Source organism: Apium graveolens, chromosome 6 (genome assembly GCF_009905375.1).
Source record: "Apium graveolens cultivar Ventura chromosome 6, ASM990537v1, whole genome shotgun sequence".
NCBI classification, from domain to species: Eukaryota; Viridiplantae; Streptophyta; class Magnoliopsida; order Apiales; family Apiaceae; genus Apium; species Apium graveolens.
In genome coordinates this window covers 265690777-265712044 of record NC_133652.1, presented here as the reverse complement: position 1 = coordinate 265712044, position 21268 = coordinate 265690777, and the positions used below count along the sequence as shown (strand labels likewise).

The 21268-nt window shown below is 37.0% G+C and overlaps 1 protein-coding gene across 1 annotated transcript; it reads right to left on the bottom strand.

Moving 5' to 3' along the window:
* Positions 1–13209: 13209 nt before the first annotated feature.
* Positions 13210–13779, bottom strand: LOC141665998 (uncharacterized). The gene has a single exon (XM_074471983.1). The coding sequence runs from the start codon at positions 13777–13779 to the stop codon at positions 13210–13212; it is 570 nt and encodes a 189-aa protein (XP_074328084.1).
* Between the last annotated feature and the right edge of the window lie 7489 nt (positions 13780–21268).

The following is a 21268-nucleotide window of genomic DNA, read 5'->3' as shown; positions in this document are numbered from 1 at the left end:
TCCATGTCGCATCACAATCTGTTTGAGATATAAGTGCACTAACTTGTCAAGCAAAAATCTTTCGTTGATTGAGAGAAAATGTGCTGACTTCGTTAGTCTGTCGATAATAACCCATATTGTAACACCCCCAAATCCGGGGTCGGGGATCCGGGTTGTCACGAGTTCCATTTCCCTTAATAATACTTAATCTTAATAATCAACCAACTACTGCGTACTATGACCCCACAATACACACACACACACACCACAAGTTATAGTCTCAGAGATGAATACCAAAAATAACACAAGTCATTTTATTCCACAATTATAAACCGTTTCACCTTAAAAAGGGTTTCTGATAAATTTACATATTCCTTGCCATTATTACAATTCATAAATATACATAAGTCTGGTACATCAAAAGTTGAAAGCCTAGCCTATTGGTAGATCCTACCTCAGCTACAACGACATCAACGCCTACAGGAAACTGCGAAACATTTCCTATCCACTCGCGAATTGGGAGCTTGATCCTGTTCATCTTGTCTATCTGTTGTTGTGTGATGAAAGAAGAAAGCAAGGGTGAGCAACAAGCCCACCGAAATAATATGTATAATAATTAACAATATATGAGCATTCTCATAGTAATCATGAAAGTCTTGGTCACGAAGAAATGAACCAAGTTTGATCTCTTAACGCGACCAAGTCACAAAATATTCAGTATATATGTACATATACTTTTCAAAATCTTGGAAGTCCTCTTCCATGCATAATAAACACAGAGTTCCAGTTTATAACTGTATAAGAATATCGTTGCAAGGTGATCTCATATATCTAACCTTGTCTCAACGTTTTTCTGAAAATCTTTGTCATGCATAAGATAATCATTTACTAGATATAAGTTTAAAAAATGAAGTTAAAAGATACTCCAATATACTTATATCTTTTCCGAATACTACTTGAACTACCACCGTTCAAGTTATAATTAGTTTCAAAAGTTCATCACATAGATGAGACTACAAGACAAGATTTGAATAGATTCAATCTTTATAATATCATTCAAAAGAAATGAAGTTACGGGATACTTCATTAAGTCATGATATATATATATATCCATATATATCTCTCATACATTTCCTGAAAACTTCTGTCATGTAAAGTATGAACAGAGTTGCAATATCCAATGAATTTGGAAAGAAAAGAATTTTGGCATAAACCTGATATCTTGCTGATCAGGCAAAGATACCAATAAGTAACCTTTTCTACTGTAGATGGATGAATTCCTCGCCGGTCATCACCCAGGCCGCATTAGGACCTCGCGCTAGACCGTTACCCGGCCACTCACGCGTGGATGGACTGTCACCCAGCCTCTTACACCTTCATAGACCGTACCCCGACCTGTCGCTTATGCCGACTCAATTAGATGGACTTACTTCCCGAACATTGGGCAAGTAATCAAATTGTTTTCTCAAAACAGCAACCTCGTTGTGAATATAAAATACACCACAGAGCCGGATCCCTAAGATTTTTGAGCGAATATTCAAGTCTCCTTCGAAAGGAAGATCTTAAATCTGGAAACGAGTTTTGGGGATCCGCTCTAACTTTTAAAATCATTTTGAAGACTCGAAAATATTTTTAAGAATGTTTGGAGTAATGCTGATTTAATGAAATAAATCAGTCCCGATATATTATAAAATATCTGAATATTATTATTTAAATAATATTCCCATAAGGATAATCCTTATAAAAATAATTGAAGTAGAAGTTTTAAAACTTATATTTGAAATGAATAATAAATAACCAAAGATATACTTATACGAAAGTACGATCTTTATTTGAATAATCGAAAATAAGTTTGATTATCGAAACATTATTCTTTAATAAAATAAAGAATATTATTTAATAAAATAAGCGGTTTCATAAGTCCTCGAATGAATATTCAAAATAATATTCATTAAATAAAATAAACCGAGTCATAAGTCCTCGAATGAATATTCAAAGTAATATTCATTAAATAAAATAAATCGAGTCATAAGTCCTCGAATGAATATTCAAAGTAATATTCATTAATAAAAATAATGTTATCGAATAAACCTTATTCGATTAATAGTTTTGAAAACTATATCTATATATATATAATATACTCGGGAACATCGACTCCCGGTTTTAGAAAATGTTCGCCTTTAGGTCCCCTATACTAAGTGTATACGCAACTACTGCTTATCTCTAGCATAGGTATTATGCAATTATAAGCAATTGAATCAACAATTACATATCAAGATTACGAAACAGATATGCATATAAACCATATCAGCATGCTCCAATATATCACAAGATTTGCTAATTAACCAACATGCATCTATCACAAGATAATGCATATACATATATACATCACAACAACAGTATAACGGGTAGAAAACTTGCCTGAGTGTTCCCGGATAGATTTAAGCTTAGAGTGGGTCCGATAACCTATGAACAACAACATAAGTTGGAATTAAACCCCGGTCGCTTAAGAAACTAGACTTTAACCAATTGAATCTTAACGTTCGCTTATGGTCACTTCTACGCTTAACGAATCACATAAGTCGTTCCAGTACCCTTGGCTCCACCATTTTTTAATAAATTAACCATTAAGAATTTTAAGACGATTCTTTCGCGAGTACCCTACCAACTGCCTAATCCACTTTACATAATTGTTTCATACTCCAATTAGTTATTTAAGGACCTTAACCAAGGTTTCAAAGTAAGGCGGGGTAATGGTTCGGTCGCGAAACGCCGTTACTTAAAACGGTCGTTTCTCCTAAACCGTACATCAGATTCAAGTGAACCACATATCAAAAAGAAGCTCGTAACATGAACTATCTAATAATGGCAATGGTCAAAACCTAACAGTGAGTTCACGGGTCCTGATGTTAAGAACAGAACAGTTAAGGAAAATCGGGCATTATGACATTTATGTTTACGGGATTTCCAATTTAATTAACACTCTAAATTATTATCAATTCACTCACAACCACCAATACAACAATATTCAACCATCATACTACAAACTCAGTCCCCAACTCCAAATTTTACCAATTTATCCAACCAATCAAAGACCCAATATTCAAAACCAATACAAATCCACCAAAACTACTTATAATCAAAGATCAAACCTTAATACTAACAATGCTTCAATAAAACTTAATGGAATCATAAAATCAAAGCTAGGGTTTGGAGTTGATACCTTCCTTGGTAGGTGTTAAGTTTCTAGGAAGCCTTAGGGAGCCTTAATCTAACCTCCTACAAGCTTGATCTTTCCAAAGAAACAAGAACACAAAGTTAGGTTTTGAAGTTTCTAAAAGTCAGATTGAAAGAACTGTCAAAACTAGGGTCTTACCTTGCTTATTTGGATGAGACTTGTGAACAAGGGTTGTAGGCTATCTCAATACCTTTCCAAAGAGCTATAGAACATACTATTTGAGTGAGTATTGAAGGAGATATGGTAGTTTGAAGTTGCTACTCTGGTTTTGGCCGAGAGCTTTTGTTCTTGGAAAGCAAAAGTCAACTTCTAATTTGTGTTTTGTGATTTGTTTTGCCTTGGATTGGTTGTTTTGTTTTTGTTTTGATTAATTAACCTTTTAACCATGGTAAATTTTGTGTTTTTTATAATCAACCAACACTTCCTTCCCTTTTTGGTCATGCTTATGTCATCTGCTTATGTCATCTTGTTACACTTGTCTTCCTCTTATTGGTGTGATGACATCATCATCCATTAACCTTTTTGATTAACCCCTAATTACTTGGCTAATGACCCCTGATCTGTTATACGGTTCGCTTAAATTTCGTTCTCATTTATTGTTTGAGGGATCATACCCGCGTCTTATTACTTGGGTTCCCCTAAACCTTTCTCAATATTTTATATTCCTTTTATGATCCTCTCTTATAATCCTTGGTGCTCTGCTTTGACTTGTTGGCAATAACATTTACTTACCCATTCTGCTATTTCCTTCTTCATGTCTGGCCACCAAAAGTTCTCTTTCAGATCTCGATACATCTTTGTGCTTCCTGGATGAATGGAATATCTTGAATTGTGAGCGTCTCGTAAGATTTCTTATTTTAGTTCTGGTACGTTAGGTACCCAAATCCTCGAGGAAAATCGGAAAATTCCCTTATCATCTTTTTGACTTGTAATATCTTCTCCTGTTAAGTTGTCGCTATCCTGACTCATTATCTCCTCTTGACATCTTCGGATCTTTTACAACAACTCTGGCTGAAATGTCATTATATAGTTCATTTAGGTGGATTCTTCTGGAACACGAATCTCAATCTCTAATTTCTCAAATTCTCTGACCAACTCTTCTGAAGAAGTTAACATATTCAATCTTTCTTTTCGTCTTAGCGCATCTGCTATGGCGTTTACGTTTCCTGGATGATAGTTGATTGATACATCATAGTCTTTGATTAATTCTAGCCATCGTCGTTGTCTCATGTTGAGTTCCTTCTGTGTAAAAATATACTTCAAACTTGTGTGATATGTATAAATTTCACACGTTTCACCATAAAGATAATGTCTCTAAAGTTTCAATGCGAACACGATTGCGCTAGTTCTAGATCATGCGTCAGATATTTCTGTTCATGAGGTTTAAATTATCGAGAAGCGTATGCAATTACATTGCCGTGCTGCATCAATACGCATCCAATTTTTCGGTAAGAAGCGTCACTGTAAATAACAAAATTTTCCTGATCATCTGGTAGCACTAATACAGGTGCGGTCACCAGTCAATTCTTCAATTCCTAGAAATTTACTTCACATTTTTCATCCCATATAAACTTTTCATTCTTTCGAGGTAATTTGGTTAATGACGTAGCTATATTTGTAAAATCTTTAATGAATCTTCGGTAATAACCAGCCAATTCCAAGAAACTTCTAATCTCTGTTAGTGTCTTTGGTCTTTCTCAGTTCAAAACAGCTTCAATCTTTGCTGGATCAACTTTTATTCCTTCAATACTAATTACATGGCCTAGAAATTGTACTTCTCTTAACCAAAATTCGCATTTTGAAAATTTTGTGTAAAGTTGTTCTTTTCTTAAGATTTCTAGAGCGATTCTTAAATGTTCAGCATGTTCTTCCTCGGTCCCTGAGTAGATTAAGATGTCATTAATAAACACAATCACGAATTTGTCCAAGTACTTCTTGAAAACTCTATTCATCAAATCCATGAATGCTGTTGGCACATTAGTCAGACCGAATGCCATTACGAGGAATTCATAACATCCATTCTGGTACGAAAAGCAGTCTTGGGAATATCTTCAGCCTTGATCTTTAATTGATGGTAAACTGACCTCAAATCAATCTTAGAAAACCATGCTGCTCCTTTCGACTGATCAAATAAATCATCAATCCTTGGTAAAGGATACTTATCCTTAATAATTAACTTATTCAACTCCTGATAATCGATACATAGTCGCATGCTACCATCCTTCTTCTTAACAAACAGTACCGGGGCACCCATGGGGATACACTAGGTCTTATAATTCCTTTGTCCAGAAGATCTTATAATTACGTCGCCAATTCTTTCATTTCAACTGGTGTCATTTGATACGGAGTTTTCGAAACTGGTTCCGTGCCTGGCGCCAAATCGATAGTAAACTCGATTTCTCGATTTGGCGGTAATCCTGGGAGTTCATCTGGAAATATATCGGAAAACTCACACAATGGGAATGTCATCAATTCTTGGATTTTATTTTTCCGTATCCAATACGTAGGCTAAATAAGTTTTATATCCTTGGCGTAGCAATCGTTTAGTCTGCATCATTGTCAGGAACCTTTTTCTCTGTTTCTCACCTCTAAATATTACCGTTGCATTATCCGCAGTTCACAATTTCACTTTCTTATTCACACAGTCGATTTGAGTATTATGACTGGCCAACCAATCCATTCCTAAGATAACATCAAATTCTCCTAACTTAAAAGGTATCAAGTCAACGGAGAAGTGACGCCCTGCTTTTACGACATCGCACTCTGGACACATCCGATCTACGGGAACTTGGTCGTCATTCGCTAACTTTATAATTAACGTCTTGTCCAACCATTGAATTTCACAACATATCTTATTGATAAATTCATCAGAAATAAAAGATCTTATTGCTTCAGAATCAATCAATACATTTGCATCTACAGAATTCACAGAAAGCGTACATGCAACTACACTGGGATTCTGCACAGCTTTCGTCATTGTCATATTAAAAGTCCTTGCCTCAGGGTGATTTTGCTGTGGTGGTGGAGGTAGTGCCAATATTCTCGAAACACTGGCTGCCAGCGCTGGTCCTCTACAATCCCTGGCAACATGACCTTTCTTCCCGTACTGGAAACATGTAACATATATCCTTCCTCTGATGCATTCATTAGAGTAGTGCCCTTTCTATTTACAGCTGAAGCACATCACATTTGCCTTGTTGCAGACGCTTGTATGCTTCCGATCACATGTCTTACAATATGGCAGAGACGGTCTGGTAATTCTTTGCTGGTTTGGGGATTGGAAACGATTTACCGTCCTCTGATTGCCTTATTTTGACCTTCTAAAATTCACATTTGTCTGGGCTTCAAGTCCCGGCTTCCGATTAAAACAGTTCTGAAAATTTCCTTGTCCCTGATCCTTCTGGGACATTTCACTTTCCCCCTCAATAATCATGGCCTTCTGGACCACGGCCGTATATGTCGTCAGTTTAAATACTGCCAATCCACTGCAAATTCATGGTTTCAGCCCTTGCTCGAATCTCTTGGACCACTTTTCCTCGGTGTCAACTTGTTCCGGAACAAACCTAGCCAACTTGGTAAACTTGGCTTCATACTCGGTTACTGACATATTCCCTTATTTCAATTCCAAGAACTTGATTTCCATTTGGTTCTTCATATATCGAGGAAAGTACTTTTCCAGAAACAGCTCGGTGAACCTATCCCAAGTTATGATACCTTCAACTTCCAAAGCCTTCTTGGATCCCCACCAATAATTAGCTTCTCCCTTCAGAAAATAACTAGCGAAATCAGTCTTCTAATCCGCTTCCACTTTCACTAGCACGAACGCTTTTTCTATCTTTTTTAACCACGCTGTAGCCTTAGTAAGGTCCGCTGTGCCCTCAAATTCTGGAGGCTTTACTGATTGAAACTGTTTGAATGTGACTACAAGCACAACCAGTGGTACTTGTGGCTCAGGACGAGGTGGTTGTTATAGCATCTGCTGCTAAAACTGTTGTTGTTGTTGCTGCATCTGTTGCTGCATCATTACCATTTATTGTTGCATCAGATGGAACATTTGGTTCATGGTGTTATTATTTTGTTCCTCAGAATTGCTGTTTGAAATCTCAGTTCTGGTCTTTCTTTTTGGTGCCATTTTTCTGATAATAGAACAAACAATTCTTTTAATAATTTTGTTCAACAGTTGAGAGTAAATAAAAAAACAATTTGACTTTTATTAAAACAAGAAATTTAAACAGTTTAAAATTTTGAGCAAATCATTTGAAACAATTTAAAATTTTAAATAAATAGACTGAACAACATTATTTTAAACATTTCACTTTTCTTTTCAGAATTAAACAGAATTTAAAAAAAATGGAAAGACTGTAAAACAGTAAGGTAAGTGTAAATGTTGTAAAGACTGAAAATTAAATAAATAAAAGAAAAGAGGTTGAACAAGGTTTATTTTATAAAACGAACACCAACATCAGGTGTTAATGCTTGATACAAAAAGGTCTGTCATAACTGCTGCTGATACACATCAAAACTGGGTACTACACATATCTAGCCTCGCTATATCTATAGCTGCCTCTATGTACATATATCACATATAATACAAGATCCCTGCCTAACTTTCCCGCCTCAGAAACCCGGTGGAATACGGTCCATCTCCTTCTAAAGGTCTCTGGAACAGACTGGATAAGTCGGGTAGCTCTGTGGAACTCTGCATATGTGTGGCTACCATCATGAAGTAACTCATCCATCTCGCGAGTGGTTGCATGGTAAGTCCGCTGAAGTCTCTCTCTCTAAAGAGGTAGTCAGGCTGGAGGGCTGCCAGTGGTCCCCCCTCTCTCTCTGCTCAAATAGTCCCAATATCTCATGGCACTAGGATCTCAAATACTGCATCTCATCCTGCATACTACTGAACTCATGTTATAGTACTGTGCATGACTCCCTAATCTCACCTACGGACTCTCTGGAGGGAACTCTGTCAATCCCAGCAACAACCTGTGGCAAACCCAACTTCAAATCTATATCATGGTCTCCCATATCCTCAGCAGGTGCCATCTGAAAGATCTCTGGGGTAGGGGCATATACAGGTAATGGAACTGGTGCTGCTGCCGGCTGAAACTCTGGCTTGGCCACTGGTAAGAACTGGTACTGAGGTGGTAATGGTAATGGTAGCAGTGGCTCAAAGAACTCCATAGGTTTAGATTTCTTCTTTCTGATATAAGTTTGAGGTTAGTCTGTGTCCCTTCCCCTTTTGGCCTGTGCTCACTGAGAGTTTGTTTCAATAGTCACATCCTTTTGGGAGGATGCAACTAGTAATGAGCTTATTTCCTTATTAAGCACTACAGTTTATTGGAAAACTGTAGTGTGGCTGGTTTGGGTCACACAAACCTCAATCTCCTTATCTTTAGGGTTTCTTTGATTTTCACCCTGTCCCCCACCTGTCTCACCACCTTGCACACTCCCCTCTTGTGTTTTGGTAGTTTTTAAAATTAGTTTCTTTTGAGAGGAACTAGAATGGGGTTTTTTTGACTTGGATTTAGAAATTTTGGATTTTGTAGCTTGGATAGGCATCTGTTTGGTCACTGTCACAGATGCCATAGCCACAGTTGTTTGCAAAGAAACTTAAGGTTGGGAAATAGTAGAGATAAAAATATTTACCTCACTTACCTGAGGTGCCTCCATTATTGTCAAGTAGTTAAGAGACACTTCATTGTGGAGATTGTTCCTGTTAAGATCAACAAGAACCCTCTTTTCTTGGACCCAACAATCAAACTTATTTTTTGGGTTCTCAATTAAGAGGTCCTTAGACACATGATTTTCTAGCATCATAATAAACCTAGCATAGTATATGTTCTTAGACTTCTTTTTAATGTCTCCTAACTTATACCCTAGTTCATACATGACAGAACTACTGAAATTGAAGTACTTATCACTTAGAAGCATGTAAAGCATGTTAACCATATAATAACCAACTGCATCAAAATTGCTAATCTTTCCTGAAAATGCTTTAATAAAAGAGTCACAGGGAAAGCTGCACTCTTTTCTAAGGCCCATTCTGCTAACCTCACCTAATTTGGCAGGATTTAGAGAATAACCCATAGACACAAGCATGGTGCTCACATCTGTGTCTGTGTGTGGAATAAGTGTGTTATTTTCAGGTAAATGAAAGCATGCTTGAATTTCATCATAGTTAATGTAATAGTCATTACATTTGAGAGAGAAGGCATGGTCTTATCTTTTGAGTTGTACACTGTAGTAGTCCAAATCTCCTCCAAAATTTCATAATAAATAGCTGGAGATTCAAGCATTGCATAGCTAAGTTTGCAACTTCGAATGAAGTCCATCATCTTGTGATAGTCCTCAGAAGCAGAATATCTTTGTTCACCAGTGCTACGAAGTTGTTCTTTTCATACACAAATCCAGATTGGTACATGATTTTGACTACTGGTTCCATTGTTGTGATTGAGAACAGTTACAGAGAAAAAGGGTTTTGGTTTTAGAGACGAAGAGAGTAAAATACTTTCTCAAAAATAAACAAGTAAAAATTAAAAAATACAATAAAGTACCCAATGAAATTTGCCCAAAATAGCCGTTAAAAAATGAAATAAACTGTAGAAATTTTAAAGATTATCCATCGACATATACTTACATATTGTAAGTAAATTTAATGAATAAGGAATAGAATAAACGGCTATGTTTAAAGAATTTCAACGTATATAGATTAAACAGATATCCGTCGAGATAAAAAGTACCCAGAAAAATATTTGATTTTCAACAGATAATAAAATTCAACGGATATTCATTTTCAACGGATAATGAACATCCATCGAGATGTAAATTTTGACTTAGCCAAAATTTCATCTTTATAAGAAAAATCAAATTTGATTCTGGCTGCATTACAAATTGCTTAGAAATCAAAACAATTTAGGGATAAGTAAGCATACCTAACTCACTTACCAACCTATTGAAAGTTGACTCATCAAGTGGCTTGGTAAAGATGTCTGCAAGTTGTTTCTTACTTGGAACAAAATGAAGTTCCAGAGTACCATTCATGACATGTTCTCGAATGAAGTGATATTTGATGTCAATGTGCTTGGTCCTTGAATGCTGCATAGGATTTTCAATAATAGCAATGGCACTTATGTTGTCACAGAAAATTGGGATCTTGTCCACATGTAGACCATAGTCCAATTGTTGATTCTTCATCCATAAAACTTGTGCACAACAACTACCAGCAATAATATATTCAGCCTCAGCTGTAGAAGTAGAGACTGAATTTGTTTCTTACCAAACCAGGACACTAGCTTGTTTCCTAGAAATTGATAGGTTCCTGCTGTACTTTTTCTATCAATTTTACAACCTGCAGAATATGAATCTGAATAACCAATTACATCAAAACCAGAATCTATAGGATACCAAATGCCAAGTTTTGGTGTTACTTTGAGATATCTGAAAATTTTCTTAATTGCTACTAAATGAGATTCTCTTGGAATAGCTTTAAATCTAACACAAAGACAAGTAGCAAACATTATATATGGCCTACTAACTATTAAATATAAAAGTGAGCCAACCATGCCTCTATAACTTGAAATATCCACAGACTTCTCAGTAGTGTTCAATTCTAATTTAGTGGCAGTGGCCGTAGGAGTTTTTGCAGATTTGCAATCCATTAAGTCAAACTTCTTTAAAAGATCATAAATATATTTGGTTTGACTAATGAATATTCCATCACTAACTTGCTTAACTTGTAAACCAAGAAAGTAAGTTAGTTCTCCCATCATGCTCATTTCATATTTACTTTGCATCAATTTGGCAAACTTTTTGCAAAGTTTCTCATCTATGGAGCCAAATATAATGTCATCTAAATAAATATGAACAAGTATGCTAGAGCCATTAACATTTCTAAAGAAGAGAGTTTTTTCAACAGTACCTCTTGTGAAATGATTTTCTAAAACAAACTTTGACAAAGTGTCATACCAGGCTCTAGGTGCTTGCTTCAAACCATAAAGTGCTTTAAAAAGATTAGAGACATAATCAGGAAAGTTGGGGTCTTCAAAACCAGGAGGCTGACTGACGTAGACTTCCTCCTCCAAGTCTCCATTCAGAAATGCACTTTTAACGTCCATTTGATAGATCTTGAAATTGGAATGGGCTATATAGGCTAGAAAGATTCCGATGGCTTCAAGTCTTGCAACAGGAGCAAAGGTCTCATCAAAATCTATTCCTTCTTATTGACAATAGCCTTTAGCAACCAATCTAACTTTGTTCCCGACTACTATGCCATTTTCATCCATTTTGTTTCTGAATACCCATTTGGTGTCAATAGGATTCTTGCCTTTAGGTTTGGGTACCAGCTTCCATACTTTATTCCTTTCAAATTGGTTTAGCTCTTCCTGCATAGCTAAAACCCAATCAGGATCCAACAAAGCTTCTTCTACCTTCTTTGGCTCTTCCTGAGACAGGAAGCTACTGTATAGACATTCTTGTTGAGTTGCTTTCCTAGTTTGTACTCTTGAAGTTGCATCACCAATAATTAGTTCAAATTGGTGATCTCTCATCCATTTTCTCTGTTGTGGTAGATTAGCTCTAGATGAAGAGGCCTCACAGTTGTCTTGATGTGTGACTGAGTTTTGATTAGAAGAAACTCCCCCTGAGTTTGTGGATCTTTGAATTGAAGTTGGGGTCCTTTCTGTGTATGATCTATATTGACTTTCAACTCCTATTGATGGCTCAACGGATGTTGATCTTTACCTCTCGACGGATGATGCAGTTTATCTCTTAACGGATGATGCACCTTGTCTCTCAACGGATGTGGAATTATGTGCTTCATTTGTTGCTGAATTTTCGGCATTATCCTTAGAGATTATTTCTTAATCACTTTCATTATCACTATCATCACATTTCATCTCAACATTGTCAAATTTGAGGCTTTCATGGAAACCTTCATCTAGTAGTCCTTCAATCTTCTTATCATCAAACACAACATGTACAGATTCCAAAACATTGTTGGTTCTGAGATTATAGACTCTGTATGCTTTTCCAAATGCATACCCAACAAAAATACCTTCATCTGCTTTGGCATCAAACTTTCCGCGCTGCTCAGTTTGATTCCTTAGAATGTAGCATTTGCAGCCAAAGACATGAAGAAAATTTAGTGTTGGCTTCCTGTTCTTGAATAATTGATAAGGAGTCATGCATTTTCCTCATTATCTCTTTGTTGCAACTAGGGCAAATTCTATCGCAAAAACTCTATCCTGATTAGCCACTTCTATAACCAAGTTGGGTTCTAAAGGTTGAGTAGCACAATTCAATTTATCAACAAAGTTCTTGGATATAAAATACTTGGTAGCTTCTGAATCCATTAATACTTTTGCATCTAAAGTATTCACGATAAACGTACCTGCGATCACATCTGAGTCCTGAACAACATCTTTCATTGTCATGTTAAAAGTTCGAGCCCTTGGTTACACTTGAGGTGCTAGTGGTGGTTGTCCAGTTATCCTGAGAACATTTCCTTGTTGACCAGGTTCCTTGCAATCTCTAGCCATATGTCCCAACTTGCCACACTTAAAACATGTCACACCTTTCTTGTCCGAAAAACTAGTGCATTCTGAAGAATAATGGCCCTTCTTGTTACACTTGAAGCATTTGATGTTAGGCTTGTTACAGATTCTAGAATGCTTCTTTCCACACGTCTTACATTCTGGGGCTGGGAGTCTATTGCCTTTCTGTTGCTGATTCTGTGTGGAGAAATGGTTACTCTGTCTAACATTTCCGGGTTTGAACCCTTGGAATCCCTTATTTGTCGGGTTGTCAAAATCTTTCTTGAACTTTCCCTTTGACTTTCCACTTCCTTGCCCTTGATTTTCTTCGAAACCCTGAAATTTTCTTTTCTTGTTATCATTCTCTCTCTTTGACATTTCACTTTCACCTTCTATAATCATAGCCTTCTGAACCACTGCAACATATGTCTGGAGTTCGAAAATTGCCACTTGCCTACGTATCTATGCTTTAAGTCCTTGTTGAAACCGTTCTGCCTTCTTATGTTCCGTACCCACATATTCTGGCACAAACCTTGCCAGTTCTGAAAATTTTGCCTCGTACTTTGCTATAGTCATACCTTCTTGCTTCAATTCTAAGAACGTGACTTTCAACTGATCTTGTAAATATTGAGGTAGATACTTTTCCAGAAATAGTTCAATTAACCTTTGCCATATGATTACACCATTTTCTTCTAAAGTCTTGGTGGATTCCCACCAAAAATTTGCCTCATCTTTCAGATAGAAACTTGCATATTCAGTCTTCTTATTTTCACCAACCTCTGCCAAAGCAAAGGCTTTTTCTATCTCCTTCATCCAATACTTCATTTTAATTGGATCTGTTGTTCTTGTAAATTCCGGTGAGTGAAGCGACTGGAAACCTATAAAGCTTCCGACTTGAGGAGCTTGGGGCTGCTGGTGTAAAGCAGCGGTTTGCAACTGAAGAAGGTGGAGAATTTGAGTCATGGCAGGATTATCTTGATCTTGACCTTGAGTCTGGTTACCCTCATCTGGGTTGGTTGGTGTAGTTGACATCTTTTTCTGATGAATAGACAAGCAACTTATTAGCAGGGTAATACATCATAAATAATATCTTATGGAATTTCTTTTTCCTCATTAGTAATTGTTAAGCATAACTTCTTCCTTTTTTCTAATTTTTAGAATTCAATATTTAAATTGTTTAGCACATGTAGCCCTATTGCTACATAAGTTGCTCGTCATATCATTGGGATCGTATGGTAAAAGTTTAGAGGATTATTGTGAAACATAGGTATTAAGCATAGGTATTATTCGAAAAGATATGTAAATATGTATGGAGTGAACAATAAGGTGCAATAATGTTATGAGAAAGAAATACATAGAAGAATAAAACGATGGTCAAGGTTTCAAAACCATGATCGAAATGACAGATAAAGAAAAATGATAACATGGCTACATATGATCAAACAAAGGAAAGAATTTTGGGAAAATATCCCTTAAATGCCACCAGCTGCAAACCAAATACTACCATAACTATAATAAATCTAAAACAACTAAGGTCATCATGATGACTTGGCATCCATCCAAGCATTTCCCATCTTGATAAAATAACTACATGTCACAAATTTCTCCAACTTTTTTAGCCCCAGTATAAACTTCATTAGATCACTAGCAGTCCAAAACTTTTTATCGATACAATCGACATTCATCTTTTCCGCTTAAAGACTTTATAAGTCTCGGTCATCGCATAACTAGTCGACGGATCCTCATCCAAACATTTTCGAGGTTACCCAATCACACCATACTAAACTTGTAAACTTACCTAGTCAAGACTATATCCGATAATCTAAACTGAACTCTATATGAGTTAAAAACGCGCACTAACTTAGAAGGGTTTTCCTAAAATAATCTTATCCTAACTTGTTTCGGGGACCAAGACCTGTAGCTCTGATACCAACCTGTGACGCCCTCCCAATCCGGGGTCTAGATTGGGGAGTAACTTCTCAGAATTAACAACATTATCACAATATAATTATTTAACCCCTTTACATCACAAGGATCTTAAACAGGTTATGGTATGAAACAAGTTACAACTACTAATGAACAATAAAAATTATTACAAACCCTTACTGAATATCATAGTTATAACTCCGACTAGGAATTACAAACCAAACCCAAAGGTACTGATAATAACGATCTAATTCAACATAGCTTACTCCCAACTATTATTCATGCGTACCCCTTACCTGAGCTGGTATAACGATTCTAACAGTACGGAGAGGACCACTATAGATATTCTTAACAGCCGTGCCTAAGCCTGGTCATCTTCCTCATGCTTAACTGTCAGGGTTAGATAAATAACAAAGTGAGCTACTAAAGCTCAGCAAGTAACTAAGTTAAACAAAAATGCTAACTACTTAATAGCATTAGATAAAGGCCAAGGTTACAAGGTTCTTAAAAGAGGTTTTAAGATCAAATTCATTCGAAGGTAGTCGTTTTACAACCATTACTTTATATAAACATTTCCTTTCTCAAAACTTTTATAAAACCTTTCCTTTATCAAAACAATTCTTTTTGAAACAGTTCCTTTCATCAAAACTTTTCTTCCATTCACGAAATCATCTCATTTTCAAGAAAACAGTCCAGTCATCTAGACATTTCTTTACATAAAATATTTTTACTCAATTGGAGTGTATGAGCTCTGGACTGTATGAGTGATCAGCCACGTACAATCCCCATACTGGACTTTACAGCCCCTCTGGACGTGAATATGGTACCCATAAGACTATATATTCAGCCTTTTAAATTCCAGCCCTCACTGGTCTTCATAATGTGCATGCCCTCACTGGTCTTCATAATGGACCAGCGTCACTCGGCCACTTACACTTCCAAGTAATGGAAATCCATAAAAAGTAAATGGATATAAATCCTTCATTTTTAAAATGCTTTTCATTTTAAAATCTTTACCATACCTTTGAAATCATTGAGACTCTTTCAAGTCTGAAATCATTCTTAATTTCAATTCAATAAACTTTATCATATTGCAAGGGTAGGGTATACCAAATCAATCATCATTCATAGAATCAAAGGTATTATCAACTTAAAAAAATTTGCAATGAAAATAAGGTATAATATTCAAAAGGAAGGTAAGAAACATGCAACATCAATATACAAGGCTAATTGAAGGGTGACAGTAGGTATTCAATCATAACATAAAATCACAATATAGGAGGTAAGGGTTGAAATGTTACTTGCCTTATTCGTTTCCTTTCTTGTCCACAGAACCTACTTTGTTGTCACCTAGTGGGGCCTTTCCTTACCTAAATCGAGAGTTCTCACTTTCCGAATCTACATGCATGAGGACACTATTTTAGTATCTTTATAGTCAATCGTCATTCACCTTAAACGTCTAAAACTATTCTACCCATACGATATCAAATCTCGACTCGTATTTATATGTACTATCTCAACATACCCCATTCACTGATGATCCAAACCCACCATTCACTGACGAGATAATGAATGCCCACATCTCAAGGAAGTTCAAGATGCCTACCATCAAAGCATACGATGGTACTGGCGACCCTACTAATCATGCCAGGACATTTTCTAATGCCCTATTGCTACAGCCCGTGAACGACGCTATTAAGTGTCGGGCCTTCCCTCAAACCCTATCGGATATGGCTTAAAGGTGGTATAGCCGTCTACCCCCAAACTCTATTGGATCCATTAAGAACTTGAGCCAAGCTTTTATCAAGTAGTTCATAAGTGGCAGAGTACACGAGAAGTGTTCAACCTTTCTCATGGGCATAGTCCAAGGAGTAAAGGAGTCCCTGAGAGAGTATCTGAATCGATTTACGAAGGAGGCTTTGAAGGTCCCAGATCTTGATGATAAGGTAGCTATGATAGCCCTATAACAAGGGACTAGAGATGAGTTCTTTAAGATGTCCCTGGCTAAACGCCCTCCCGAAAGCATGCTGCAGCTCCAGGATAGAGTCAGAAAGTATATCAAGGTGGAGGAAAGTATGAAGAAGATGACTGTGAATAATGAACCTATTGGAAACAAGAAGTGGAAGATGAATCAGGAGTACTATGCCAAGGACAAGTATCCACGAATTGGAAAAAATTCTGACTCCGCCTCTTATAAGAAGAATCAGCAACCAAGGTTCACTGAATATGCGAGGTTGAACGCTCCAAGGAGCCAAATCCTTATGGAAATTGAGAAGGACAAAGAGTTCAAATGGCCGAAGCCACTAAGAAAAATAGACAAGACTCAATACTATAGATTTCACAAAGATGTTGGTCATGACACTGAGGATTGTAGGCAACTCAAGGATGAGATTGAGTATTTGATCCGAAGGGGAAAATTCGGACGTTTCACTAAGGGTGAAGAGGATGGAGGCCAAAAAAGAGACAATGATCGAAAAGATGACGACCGAAGGGGTAACGACAGAGATCGCAACCCACAACCCCGAGGGCCAGTAATCAATATGATTTTAGGAGGTCCTACAACATCTGGTACTACAAAGAACTCCCAAAAATCTTATGCGAGAGAAGTAATGAGCATAGTTGGAGAGACATCTAAGCGTTCTAAGTCGGAGATGACGCTTGAATTTGGTGACCCAGACCTTGAAGGTTTGAAATTTCCTCAGTATGATCCTCTGGTTATCACTTCCAATTATCTAAGTGCTTCATTATCCACTAGGATAATTTCATACCTGAAGTGCTTGAGACCTCTTAAAGCAGATGAGGCACTTAAAGAAGCCCGTGAAGGGATTTGTGGACAACACTTGGGGGGCAGGGCCCTCGCTCACAAGATAACTCGGTTGGGATTTTACTGGCCAACTATGCTAGCCGATGTAAAAGCTTATGTGAAGAAATGTGACAGATGCCAGATGCATGCTCCAATAACACAATAACCCCCAGAGAGGCTTACATCTATCAACACGCCCATACATTTTGCAATATGGGGAATGGACATACTTGGACCATTTCCTGTAGCATTAGGACAGATGAAGTTCATTGTGGTAGCCATAACTACTTTATAAAGTGGATTGAGGCTAAAGCACTAGCCAAGATAACCACCAAGCAAATTTCCCAATGCTTTTGGGAGAATGTGATATGCCGATTTGGAATCCCACACATCCTTGTCACGGATAATGGGAGAAAATTTGATAATGCAGAGTTCAGAGAGTACTGCGATGATAACAACATAGAGCTTCGCTTCACCTCGGTTGCTCACCCACAAGCAAACGGGCAGGTGGAAGTTGCTAACAGAATCATCCTTGATGGAATTAAGAAAAGGGTTGAACGCTCAAGGAACACTTGTGCAGATGAGTTGTTGCCTATACTATGGGCATATCGTACCACCTGCAAAGTGACTACTGAAGCTACCCCATTTATTTTGGCTTACGGAGCCGAGACTGTGTTCCCTCTTGAAATCAAACATGGGTCCTATAGGATCGAAGCTTATGAACCTGAAACCAATGAAGAAGGCATGAGGCTCGCTCTCGATCTCATTGACGAGGTCAGGGATGAGGCCAACGCCCGCAATGCAGAGCATCAACGAAGAGCCTCCCTCTATTATAATAGAAGGGTTAAAGAAAGGTTCTTTTACAAGGATACTTGATCTTAAGAAATATTGAGGCATCAGGAGTTGAAGGGAAAGAAAAGCTAACCCCTAACTGGGAAGGACCGTATAAGGTCAGGAAAATATTAGGACACAGATCCTATAAGTTGGAAACCCTGAGAGGTGACAAAGTGCCTCATACCTGGCATGTTTCGAACCTGAAGGTTTATTATGTTTAGGACATGAAAGACATGTTCCTAGTACTTAGTAGTAAATAGAGGAATAAGATCTACCAGTGTACGAGCATCTAATAAATGAAAGTCCCGAAAGACCAAAGTACCGAAAATAAAAGATGAATATGAAATCAAACTACAAATGCTAGAGATCCTGAAGAATCATTAATCAAGTCATGATGAACAATTAGGTTACACACCGAAGATGTTCAAGTCCATGAAGGACCGCAAAAAAATAACCACTGAATAAAAGCCACACACGGCAAACAAAGCCATGCAAGGCCTAAACACTGAAGGACAATCTATAGTCCAAAATCAGATGATTGGCCAATAATGGCAATCTCAGAAACAACCCAAAGGCTAGGAAAACCCCACAAATTTACAACATTCGGTTAAGAGCTATGAATAGAGCCAATGGACATGCTAACAGAGCGCACCTCATCATCATGGATGTCCATCATCTTGAAAAAGTCTTCTGCCTGTTGATAAACGCTAAGAGAGCTCTAGAATCTCAATCCTGAAACTTTCTCTCAAGTTTCTTCATCAATGCCTCCAAGGCCATATACTCACTCCTCCATTTTGCACTATTAGTGAAAGAAGCTGTGAAGTGATAAATGGAATTTATATCCACTTAAAATGCTTTGTAAATGCTCGAATTGGTGATTTGTACTCAAGTTATTTATGTTTTTGATGTGTTTTTGTAGTGTTTGGCATTTCAGGGTATATTTGGAAGAAAGAACGGATATTGCATGTTTTATGCTTAAAAGAGTGTTAGAATGGAACCTCAGTCGATTACGCACAAGAAATAAGCACGAGAAGGTCAAGAAAGCAGAAAAATTAAGTTTTTCCAGAAGGTCAGGGCGGCCGCGCTAGTCTTGGGAGCGGCCGCGCCCATTTGACAGAAACTCAGGGCGGCCGCGCTAGGTCGAATTCAAGAATCCTGATTCTATTGGAAGATTGATTTGCTGGACTCCTGATCTGTTGGACTGGTATTTAAAGACTTTTAAAAGACGTTTTTCATATAGAAGAGCAAGGAGATAACAGCAAGAAGACCTAATAGCACAATACAACGAAGGAGAAGAAGATCTTGTTTTAACTTGTGATTCTTTGCTTAAGTTGTAATCTTGGATGCTTATTTTCTTTGTTGTTTGAACCTAATACTCTTGTTAACATACTTTGTTATTATTATTCAGTTATTTCAGACCTATTTTATCTTAGTTATTTACCATGCTTTCAATGGAACCCATGGTGATGATGAGTTCGATTAGGAACTAATCGTTGTCATGGGGTTTTAACGGATTTACTTATGGATTTCTATAGTTAATTGTTTTGATACCTAGGTGTGTGGTGATTGTATGATATCTTAGTATTAGTTGTGCTTATTCGTCTTATGTGTGTCGCGAACATATAAGATAATTTGTTACTCTCGATTGAAGCGATAGTGAATATAGAGATTTAGAACTTGTCATGCGAGCATAGGTTCATGTATTTATTATGCATGATTTAGATCACCTTGCAACGATATTTTATACAGTTATAAACTGGAATTTTGTGTATATTATACATGTTAGAGGATTTCAAAGATTTGAGAAGTATATATGTATATATATACTGAATATTTTGCGACTTCGTCGCATTAAGATATCAAACTAGGTTCATTTCTTCTTGACCAAGAGTTTCATGAGTACTATGAGAATGCTCATATATTGTTAATTATTATATATATTATTTCGGTGGGCTTGTTGCTCACCCTTGCTTTCTTCTTTCATCACACAACAACACATAGACAAGATGAACAAGATTAAGCTCCCAATTCGTGAGCGGTTAGGAAACATTCCGCAGTTTCCTGTAGGGGTTGATGCCGTTGTAGCTGAGGTAGGAACTACCAATAGGCTAGGCTTTCAACTTTTGTTGTGCCAGACTTATGTATATTTATGAATTGTAATAATGGCAAGGAATATGTAAATTTATTCAGAAACCCTTTTGAGGTGTAATGGATTATAATTGTGGAATAAAATGACTTGTGTTATTTTTGGATATTCATCTCTGAGACTATAACTTGTGGTGTGTGTGTATATTGTGGGGTCACAGTACACAGTAGTTGGTTGATTATTAAGATTAAGTATTATTAAGGGAAATGGAACTCGTGACAACCCGGATCCCCGACCCCGGATTTGGGGGTGTTACAAATCTTCTTACAAATTGGGGGAGATTGTTGTAAAAGACATGCTTGTACTTTAACAAGACTAAGACAATTTGTCAACCCTAAGTAAGTTGTATTGTTATCTTAATTTGTATTTTGTACATGTAACACTTAAAGTCTGTAAAAATGTCAAAGGAGCTGACTGGAGCCTTTTTCTATAAACAGTGTCAAGCCTAAGAATTCTATCTGGAAGAAGATCAAGAAGATCATGCCTCAGAAGAATTATGAAGAAGCTTAAGTTGAATAAATCTGTTTTAGGAAAAATACTCTAAGTCAAGATCTCTACAAGTCACCGATTAAATGTTATAGAGAAGTCTTTCAAGAACTCCAGAATGGCTTATAGAGAACTCAGAAAGCTTATAGAGAACTCAGAGATATCGACAAGCCAAATTGAAGACATGAAGATTAGAGATATCGACAAGTCATTTATTCACTAGAGAACTCAGAGTTATCGACAAGTCAACATTCATTAGAGAACTCTGAGTTATCGATAAATCAAGTTCCACTAGAGAACTCCGAGATATCGATAAGTCAAAATTC